General features: G+C 41.3%; 1 protein-coding gene across 2 annotated transcripts in view; it reads right to left on the bottom strand.

The window, feature by feature from the left end:
- Mtx2 (metaxin 2) overlaps positions 1 to 1972 on the bottom strand; it is a 51361-nt gene extending 49389 nt beyond the window's left edge. The window contains exon 1 of one of the 2 annotated variants that reach the window (XM_005346603.2): positions 1754 to 1972. In XM_005346603.2, coding sequence (XP_005346660.1) covers positions 1754 to 1793 — 40 coding nt within the window. In that variant the 5' untranslated portion in view covers positions 1794 to 1972. Of the gene's footprint in view, positions 1 to 1489; positions 1629 to 1753 lie in introns of those variants that run through there. The other variant, XM_026778768.1, reaches the window with a different exon arrangement.
- Positions 1973 to 10753: the final 8781 nt, after the last annotated feature.

Raw genomic sequence — 10753 nt, 5'->3', positions numbered from 1 at the left:
AAAAAAAAAAAAGAACTGGTCCTCAAATTTCTATCAGATAAATCTACATACAGATGATTTCTGGGTTAAAGTATAACATTTTAGTAAATATTGCTGTGTTTGGCTCTTAAAGGGAGCCTAATTTACAGACCCACTAAGTGAGAAAGTAATGTGTCTATGCCCCTGCCAATACTGGAGATTATCATGTCCACTTTTCCCTAGCTACAAAGACAGTGTGCCTGTTATTCATGGAGCACATCTTTCCACCTGTCCACTGTCTACGTGTATCTCTTCTTTTATGAAAGACCCATGTAGATTCTTTGCCTTTCTTTGAGTTTTTTTTTTTTTATTAATATGTACAACTTTATGGTGGGGGTTTTCCCTGTTGTTGATGTTTGTTTTGTTTGAAACATGTTCCTTTAAAGCCCAGGCTAGCTAGCCTCAAGCCTGCAATCCTTGGGTCTCAGCCTCCCAAGTGTTTCTGATTACCCAGCTACTCACGATATCTTTTATCATCAAAGGCTTTCAATACTTTTATACAACCAACTCTGCCAATATTTCCTATTATGGCGTGAATAGTCTGTGTTTTGCCAAGGAACCTCTTCTGCTATTCAATATTATTAAACTAATATCCTGTATTGGTCCTTGTAATTTTCTTCTAATTGTTTTATTATAAATTGGTTTGTGTTACATTTAAATCTTTAATCTTTAATTCATCTAAAATTTATTCATGCAGCATTTTGACTTAGGAGCTGTTCCAATGTATTTACTCAATTATCTAAATTGAAATGCTTCCTCCTACTACAACAGATTACTACAAACAGCTAAGACAACAGACAGAGATGACCGTTACTTGAAATCTCAGTATTCCTCACTTACTCAAGTCATGAGTATTTACAGAGAACCAAGTGACCGGCAGGTACTAGGATGGGGGGAGGGGCACACAAAACAAGCATTCCCCTGCTTTCATGAAGCTTACAATCTATCTAGCTTCTTCCCTCTCCTATAAAATGATATTTTAAAGGAAAAAAGAAATCAATGTTCAGGCAAATTCAATACAGTTGGCAAAGTTATGACACATTATACTTTTCATTTCCAAAACACTACTTTGTGTCAAATGTTCCTAGTTTATCCTAGTATCTCCTTATGGTACTCATGTTGAAAACATTGCTGGAGTTAACGTTCATCCCGTTAACCTAAACCCTTCACTTTCTCCGAAATAAAAACCTCAGGAAGAAAAAAAACTTTTGTGAATCTATTTACCAGTCAAGTTCGACCACCAAGTCAAAGGTGTTTACTTTCTTTAAACTTCATGCAAATTAAGACTAGTTCAAAAGATCCTACAGATTATGCAAATGGCTGGGAGAAGCAAGAATTTTCAACAACAGGTAAAGAAGGGGCGCTCATTAGTGACGGAGAACCCAGCACCCCAAGAGAGAGCCCCTTGGGGAGGGAAGGCCCTGTGGCCACGCCCCCACCGCAACCCCAACCCCCGGCCTCCTCCACCCACCCAAACCGCCGTGAAGCGGAACAAAGCGCCGCGGGGGCAGCGTGGACAGCACTTTGCCCCTGCAGGGTGACCTTGGCCACGCGTCCTCAGTTTCTTCATCCGGAAAGTGAGGCCAGGCCTGCATGGCCGCCTCCACCCGGGCTGTGGGCTCGGGACTCTCGTCCCTCCCCCCCAGTTCCAGGAAAACTACGGCCCTCTCCGCACGAGGCTCCCCGCCGCTGCCCCACGTCGCCTCCCCCGCCCGTCAGCGCCCACGCGGGCTACCTGCGATCTGGGAGACGAACGCTTCCGCCACCAGAGACATGGCTGCTGCGAGGCCCCGGACGCGCGCCTGCGCTCCGCGGCCCTCGGCTCCCTCCCGCGCGACCTCGGCGGCTCCCACGCAGTTCACGAGCCTCGCTGACTCAACGCTCGGACACGCCGAAACCACCTCACGAGACGCGGCCCAGCCCGCAAGGTTACCGCCAGGCCGGCCCAAGACTTCCGGCGTCGCTGACAGCGCGCGCCAGCACTTCCGGCTGCTCCGCCCCGCGCGCTCCGGACCCGCGTGAGCCCTGGAAGATCAGCCTCTGCACTGTCCCTAGCTACGTGAATACACGTACGTGTATCGGCGCTTTGGAATTTTATTGCATCCTTTCAGCAACCTACCAAGATGGGAACAAGCTGGAAGAGGTTAAAGTGCCTGGTCTGGTACTGCCGAGACCCAGAAACTCAGAATTCCCTCAGTTCCACCACCTGCAGAATTTGATGTCCCTGGACAGATAGCAGTGTCAATCAAGTATTTGTTCAAATGCTCTAGCCAGACGGAGGTTTGATCAGCTCGTGAGCTGATACATTGTCTTTCAACTCCGTGCACTCAAAATGAAACTTGGAGAATAAAACACTTCAATTTCTTGTTTCTGAGTGTAAAGGGGGCAGGGAAGGAAGGGCACTAGCTCCCATGAGTCTTTTCTCTTAGCCTAATCGTGTTGTTTTTAATTATAGGTTATAATTGGGAAGTCATAAATATTACCGAATTAGAAACATGAAGTTACATTTGTAATAGACCTCTGGATGAGCCAAAGTGTGTGTGTGTGTGTGTGTGTGTGTGTGTGTGTGTGTATTTATAGAGAGCTGAGACAATTTTGGGATTCTCCTTCTGCTATGTAAACTCCGGGAATCCAGCTCAAGTCATCAGGCTTGGCGGACTAGCCCAGGCAAACACAAGCATCAGCTGGGGTAGGCCAGTGGTCAATGACTAAGTTCCTCTTGAGTTACTCTCCACCTCACTTTTTTCTTCTAGGATCTCTCACTGAGAATCAGGAGATCGAGGATTAGGCTGGCCAATAATAGTATTCAGAAAAGTCAGGCCTGAGCAGTTGGCACACTAGTAAAGCTCTGGCCTAGCTTGAGACCCTACTTCCTATTCTTAGTTCCAACACACAGACCCCCCCCCACACACACACACATAGCTTATGAAGTTTGTACATAGATAAACTGCTGTTCTAAGAATTACTGTCCATGATATTTTTGGAAAGGTATGTCTCCTTTCTTTATGTTCATAGATCTCTGACCCTCCATTACAATTATTGTTCATATTTCTGCTTCCTTAACTAATAGTTAAGTAGTATACTGCTTTCTTAAAAGTGCCATACAAATTAGCACAGAATGGGTCGTTTAAACAACAGATGTCTGGAAGCTTGAAGTCTGAGGTGAAAGTGTTGGCAAGACTGAAAGAGACTGCTCGTTCATTTCCTGACCACCCAGACCCGAATAATCACACAGAAACTATATTAATTATAACACTGTTTGGCCAATAGCTTAGGCATATTCCTAGCTAGCTCTTGCATCTTAACCCATTTCTATTAGTCTGTGTCTTACTATGAGGCTGTAGCCTACTGGTAAGGTTCTGGTATCTTTCTCCTTCGGCAGCTGTGTGGCATCTCTTGACTCTGCCTTCTTTCTCCCTGAATTCAGTTTAGTTTTCCTGCTTAGCTCTATTCTGCCCTGCCATAGGCCAAGTCAGCTTCTTTATTAAGCAATGGTAATAAACCATATCACAGCATACAGAGGGGAATCCTCCATCATTCTGCTTTCTCTCAAGGACATAGACATCCTTCCTCATGCTTCATAACTTCTAGGATTGCCAGTGTTCCTTGGCATTCCATGACTTTAGTCATGTCACTTCAACCTCTGCTTCAATCGTGACATTCTCCGTGTGTTGCTTTGTCCAAAATTTCCTCTTCTAATGTGGCACCAGTCATTGGATTAAGGCCCACTCTATTGAAGACTGACCTCTTGTTAATTATATCTGCAACGAGCTGACTTCCAGATACAGTCTCATCCGTAGATGCCAGAGCTCGGCGAGGATGTAGAAGTCTTCTCAGAGAATGTAAAATGTTAGAAAGTTTTAAAGACTAAACCATAGCAGTATTTGTAGCCCCCACAACAAGTAAGAAGTTTATGAAACCAAATTTAAACTTACCCATTAATTTAAATAGACACAAAGTATTCTAAAGGCAACTTTTCTCTGACTGAAATTAGAGGTTAATGAGAAGCTCATAGCAATACAAGGAAGGTAGTGGATCCTTGTTGTTTGTGCTGAGGGAAGAAGCACACTAATAATGGAGTGTGTGGTGTCCAGTTCTCTCCTCATCCTGTTGTTGACATTGACCCAGAGAAATGAGCTGTTCCGGTATCTTCCTGCCAACCAAGTTTTCCTTTCTTTTCCTCTGCATAGGGAATATTTTGTATGGCCTTGAAAAATATGAAAAGTCTATTATCAGTTCAAGTTGTGTTGGCCTCTTCTGTTTGTTACCTTTCTAAAGCTACAGATAATATGTTTTGACTATTTTGGATGGATTTGGTGTTCTATTTCGTAACTTGAGCCCAAGTCCGTAGACCATGGGACTATGAAACCAATAAACAAATAGAAGGGGTAGAGGTGAACCTCAAAATGGAAAAGAATGCTAGAGCCAGAGCCTGGGAATATATGTGGGAACAACAGAGCATGAGTGAGGCAAAGAGGACGTCTGTGCATAATTGTAGCCAAGCAGCCATAGCTTACCAGACACAGTAAACCAGGATGCATCGAGAGTACTGGGTTAGGGCACACCTACCCTTGCTAGTATAACAGTGTCTTAGCCAGTCATAGGTGCTAGGAGAAAATACCTTAGACTGATTCATTTATATTTTTGGTTGTTTGGGGCTTTTGGGGGGAGGAGTGGGATTTTTTTCTTTCGTTTTTTGTTTTGTTTTATTTTGAGACAGGGTCTCTCTACAAAGCCCTAGCTATCCTGGAGCTATGTATATCTGGCTGGCCTCAAACTCACGGCTACGCCTGCCTCTGCTGGGATTAAAGGTGAGCGCCACCACATCCAGCCAGACTGGGTCATTTATAAACAGCAGATTTATTGCTAATCTTGGAAAGCTCTGAAATCCCAAATCAAGGCTTCAGTAGATCCAGGGTCTTGCAAGAGAAACCGCTCCTCATAGATGGTACCTTCTCGTGCCTTCAGATGGTCCAAGGGGAAGGAGGACAAACAATAAGTGTTTTAATTCCATAGAAGAACCCTCCTAAAGGCCTCTCTCTCCCTCTTAAATACTGTTATATTGCTGATTGAGTTTCAGCATTTGAATTTGAAGGGATACCAGCATTCAGATCACAGCAGCTAGCCTTTTGAGAAAAAAAAATTAAAACTGAGATCTGCTGGGGCACTGACTATATACACAACTCCTTTTCATTGTAGTCAAGGAAGCTGAATCCTCCACAGCATATGGATTTACTTTTTTCTCTCTGACTGACAGTTCTTTTTCTTCCCACACAGGCAAATTTAGGCTGGAAAGAATGTATAATGTGGGAGGTCTTTATTACTAAAAATTAAATCCAATAAGAGGCAGATGTCTCGACGGTGCCCACAAACAAGCTTTCTTTGTAATAAAGAGCCAACTGGAGAAAATATATTTATGCATCTGTATTAGAACAACTGGCAGATTTAAAACTGAAGATCTGTTTAAGATCACCACAATTAAGGGAAATACAAGAAAACAAGCCACTGGAATTTTTAAGAATGAGGTTATAAAACAAAAGTACTGTGGAATCCATATGTTACTAAAAGGATAGTCACACAATAATTTAAAATAAATTATTAATGCATGACATTGACAGTCTTATTGTTTGCCCTAATAAAATCACTTACTTGGCAAATTGTTCTATCATAGGATATTTGCAGGCCTCTAACCTAGACTTTGTGTTACTGTATTACACAGTAAGAAAATGTTCAATTATTGTTTTGAATATATGTTAATATTAAAATGTTTGGGCATTTTATTTATATTTCACTTTCTCTGACAAAATATTAATACTTTAATGCAAATATTTTTGAAAGATGTCTGCAAGAGGAAACTCTTATTTATGATTCTTTAAAAGATACTGTTGCTTTGATAATAAAATGGTAAATTACAGACTTCTTAAGTTGGTTCCCTCCTCCACAATCAACAACTTTGACTATGGCTAATTCATTCAACACAAACGGTGTGTTACTCAGTTAAGAGACAATAAACTGTAGCTAACCCCAAGCAATTTTTCCTCTTTAGTTTTTTTTCTTTCCTTTTTTCTTTTTTGCTTTTTTTGTCTTTTTCTTTTTTAGTTGGGGTGAGGAAGGTCTTTCTGTGTATCCCAGACTGTCCTCAAACTCATCTCTCCAGGTACTAGGATTAAAGAAATGTGCCATCGTGCCTGGCTTTGCAAAGATGCTCCAAGGGTCCGAAAATGTCGTGGCAGTTCATCCTAACGTCGCTTCGTTCCTTTTCGTCCCTTCTGAATACCTAAGGAAGCATAACTGACCAGGACAATCAAGCTTATGCCTTTCGTTCCCACTTTCTGACTGTAACGCCTTCTTTATTTGGCTGGCACTCCACTACACGAACCACAAGCGTATTTGACTAATTTTTGAGAAATAGCTACATAATTGATTGTCGTGGGCAAAGGTTTTTCAAATATTAATGGTTTTTCAAAATAAATTAAAATGCTATTTCCGACTTGATCTTCTAATTATCTTCTTGCTCGCTTTCATGAGTCATCATTAGGAACTGAGTCTCATTGTTTCACTGACCACCCTTTCTGGCAATTATGTCTCATCCACAGTCACAGGGCCTATGTTAACTAGGACTTCTGTGGTTGTAAGTTACAAAAACACAATTAAACCTAAACTTAACCATGTTTAAGTTTAGTGTCCCATTTTGATAGAAAAGATAAAGCAATGATACACAGAATTATAAAGGCCTGTAGGAATCAGAAGTTTAGGCTTGGCAACCTGTCTTTCTGTGTCTTCGTCTCTCTCTGTCTCTGTCTCTCTTCCCACCCCTGGTCTCTATAGCTCTGTTCCATTTTCTTCTTATCTTAAAATGCACTTTCTCCAGACAACTTGAGAAGTAGCTGCTACAAGCACCAATTTGACATAACCCCAACTTCTAAGTTACCCTAGAAGAACTGTAATTATCTTCAATTGCATGCTCTCACCCCCACTTTTAGTACTTTGTCCAAGTGAGTGGATTGGATAGCGGAGCAGGCTTGGGGATGGGGTGGTGGGGCCGGTCACAATAAGGGAAACAGAGAAAACATGCAGGCCAGCCAAAACAATAGAACCACTGTGCTCAGTCAGAAGGAGGGGAGTGCTATACTGTGGCTATCTCTTGTTTTGGAACTTAGACGAGTCATTTAAGCTCTTTAATATTTTTCATTTCCATAAAGGGAGTTGTAAAAATGTGATACTGTCTTAATTGCAGCCCCTAACACAGGGGAAGAGAATTTCAGATTATTGTTTTAACTAAAAAGAACAGAGCTAAGAATGTCTGCAATAGAATAACAGGCCTCCTCCTTGGATGTGTGTATGACCAAACCCCCACACAGCAGAGAAAAGAAAGCCAGTTTATTTATCTATAAAGAGTAATTAGTTGCCAACCCAGAGCCATGGTCAGCACGTAATCCCAGCACTCAGGAGACTGGGGCAGTAGAATACTGAGTTCAAGAGCAGTTTAGAATGTGTAGTAAGACTATCTTTAAAAATATAAAGCAAAACAAAAAGATAGTTTTATTTAACATAAATATGAGAATAACTGTGGTCTTGAAGTCAGAATAAGTAAAGAGAATATCTGTAAGAATAAATTCTATCAGATATTTGAAGACTGAAAAAAAGAAATAAATTCTATCTTAAAAATTACTTTGATCTTGATAGCAAAATAAAGACCACATAATTAGCCTGTATATACTTATTTTGATAAACATATATGTGTATGTATCAGGCTTTCTCAGACTCCCAGCCCCCAAATCATGACACAGAGACTTGTGTTAGTTATGAATGCTCAGCCTTGTCTTACTCTTGTCCCACCAGCTCCAATAACTAAATTTAACCTGTTTCTCTTCATTTACATTTTGCCTTGTCTTTTCGTTTCGTTTCTTTTCTTTTCTTTTCTTCCTTTCTTTCATTCTGTATGTCCTGCTTCTACTGCCTGGCTGGCTGTTAACTGCCTGACTGGCTGGTCCTAGATATGTCTCCCTCTCTTTCTCTCTCATTCTCTCTTTCTCTTTCCAAGCCTAGATTCTTCATCCGACTTATTCTCTCTGCCTGCCAGCCTATCCCTCCTCTGCCTAGCTGTTGGCCTTTCAGCTTCTTATTAGACCAATCAGGTGCCTTAGGCAGACAAGGTGAAACAGCAACACATCTTTACACAATGAAACAAATGTAGCATAAACAAGTGTAACACACTTTTACACAGTTAAAGTAACATTCTGCAACATAAACAAAAGTAACATATCTTTACATAGTTAAGTTAATATTCTATTCTACAACATATATATAATAAATACTGCTTTGTGTCTACTATCATGTTTTAAAAAACATAACAAGTCTTTAAGAAAAACTTTTGCCTATTGAAAATGGTAAACTGATGGGTGCGGTGCTACAGCAACAATAAAAACACCAGTGAGTATACCAAGCCTGTCAGGTTATGGTGCAGTAAGAAAATACATATTCTAAGTATGACTCGTTAAAATATACCACAGTGAGTAAAGTACTTGAGTATCACCCTTTTTCTCATAATTTTTACCTTAATTCTTGATCATTTATGTATTTACTACTGATAGCTAAGGTTATCTAATTAGTTTTCTGAGTGTATTTTGATGGGTTTTTTTTATTTATATGAGTGTTTTGCCTACATGTATGTCTGCATCACCTGCGTGCCTAGTGCCCTCAGAAAAAGGCATCCGATTCCTTACATCTGGTGTTACAGACAGTTGAGCCACCAGGAAGGTGCCAGAACTGAAGCCTACGTCCTCTAGGAGAGCCAGGGCTCTGAAGTGTTGAGCTATCTCTCCAACTCCTATGTTTAACTTTTGAATTGTGTGTTTGTCTATCTGTGTGTTTGTGTGTGTGTGCACATGTGTGCAGATGCTCTCAGAGTCTAGAAGAGGGTGTCAGATCCCCTGAAACTGGACTAATAGGTGGTTGAGAGCTGACTGAGTTGTTAAGGGGAACTGAAGTTGGGTCCTCTACAAGGGCAGACTATGCTCTTAACTGCTGAGCCGTCTCTCCAGGCCCTGTGCAGCAATATGTGCTGGTTTGTCTAACAGTTTATCATCCTACTATCGTCTTCCAGGTTAGCACTTCTTCCCTTATCTGCTTCAGTGTTATATATTGCTCACTTAATATACTTAGGTTCATTTCTCACTCTTCTACCTCTGGTTTCCCTCCCATCCTGGCTGGAGTTAACTTCATTTGTCAGGGAGGAGGATAGGTGTCTCATTACCATAGTTCCAAGAACCAGTTACAGGAAAGATCTATCCATAATGGCATGTATGTGTGAAAATACCATGATGAAATCCTTCATTCTGTATGCTAACTTTTAAGGTTCACTTAAAATAAAATAAAAAAACCAAAGCAAACAAAATCCAAAAATGATTGATACAGAACAAAACCTTCTCAGTTTTGCTACGTTTTCCCCCCACCCCCAGCCCTCTCTACTCCCACCAGTAAACCTGTCTCCTTTCCTGCTTTGTCTTTGCGTATCTGTAGTACAAATGAGTAGATAAATGTTTGTTTCCTTTAAACCCCTTCCTTTTTTACCTGTGGTATTTCATCTTCTTCAATGTCTTTCTTCTCTCGTAGCTTTTGCCTTTCAGTGTTGTTCTTGCATGTTTATTCTTCCACATGAACTTTGCATCAACTTCTATAGCTCTGTTTTAAAAGGTGCCTTGGCATTTTTATTGGAGCCGCGTTAACTCTATAAACTGACTTAAAGAGAACTGGCATCTTTATACGTCGACTCATCTGAGGCAAGAACAGAGGACGACTTTCCATTTGCTGGCCTCTGCCTGGCAGGACGCTTTAAGATGTTCACATCTAGGGTTTGTGTGCTTGTTACTATGTTCACTTCCAAGTATTTAATCTTCTTTATTGCTGCTAAAATGGGTTTTTCTCTAACTTTATGAGCTAAAAGTGGTTATTGTTCATATATAGGAAGGGTATTCGTGTTTGGCAGTTTATTTTACATTTAAAATGTTGGTGACCAAATAGTAGTGACTCTTGGTGATAAAAGCAGACATTATGTCTGCTGCCACAGTCTTGTACCTTGTGGAACACCATATAGGCTAGACACAACTGAGTTTTAAACAACTCTTTTCCTTAGTGTTCCGATCAATAAAAATGTGGTAAAAAGACAGGTTTCTATTTGAGTGAAGTTTTTATTAACATTTTAAAACTGCATTTTTCTACCCAAACCCCAAATCCTAGCAACGAATCCTTAAGGGAATTCTGAAAGGGGTGGGTTTTGTGGCAAGAGAAGCATAGATTTGTCAAAATTGAAGAGGCCACAGAATGCAGAAGAGAAAAGTATTTAGAGCCATTTTAGGACACAAGTCTAGAGCTTAGAGAGGGAGTCCTCATTTCAGCCGCTGTGACAGAAGCAGCTTAGGGGAAGACGGTTGGCTTCAGCTCATGGTTCCAGTCACGGCCCATCACAGCACGGAAGTCCAGGAGTCAGAATTAGCCACAAGGCCGGCCACATCCACAGTCCAATGGAGAGAGAAAATGAATGCATACCGGCCTGTGCATTAGCTTGCCATTTCCCTTTTCACGTTGTCTAGGACCCAAACCAAAAGAACGGCACCACCTACTTTCATCCTGGGTCTCCCTGCACCAGTCAGCATAGCCAAGATCATCCCCACAGGCCAGCAACCTGAGCTCCACTCTGCTGAGACTCTCCCCAGGTGACTGTGGGCTGTGGAAA

Source organism: Microtus ochrogaster, chromosome 4, assembly GCF_000317375.1.
Source record: "Microtus ochrogaster isolate Prairie Vole_2 chromosome 4, MicOch1.0, whole genome shotgun sequence".
Taxonomy (NCBI): Eukaryota; Metazoa; Chordata; class Mammalia; order Rodentia; family Cricetidae; genus Microtus; species Microtus ochrogaster.
Note: the sequence above shows the minus strand (reverse complement) of the source record. Positions and strands in the feature narration are given on the sequence as shown.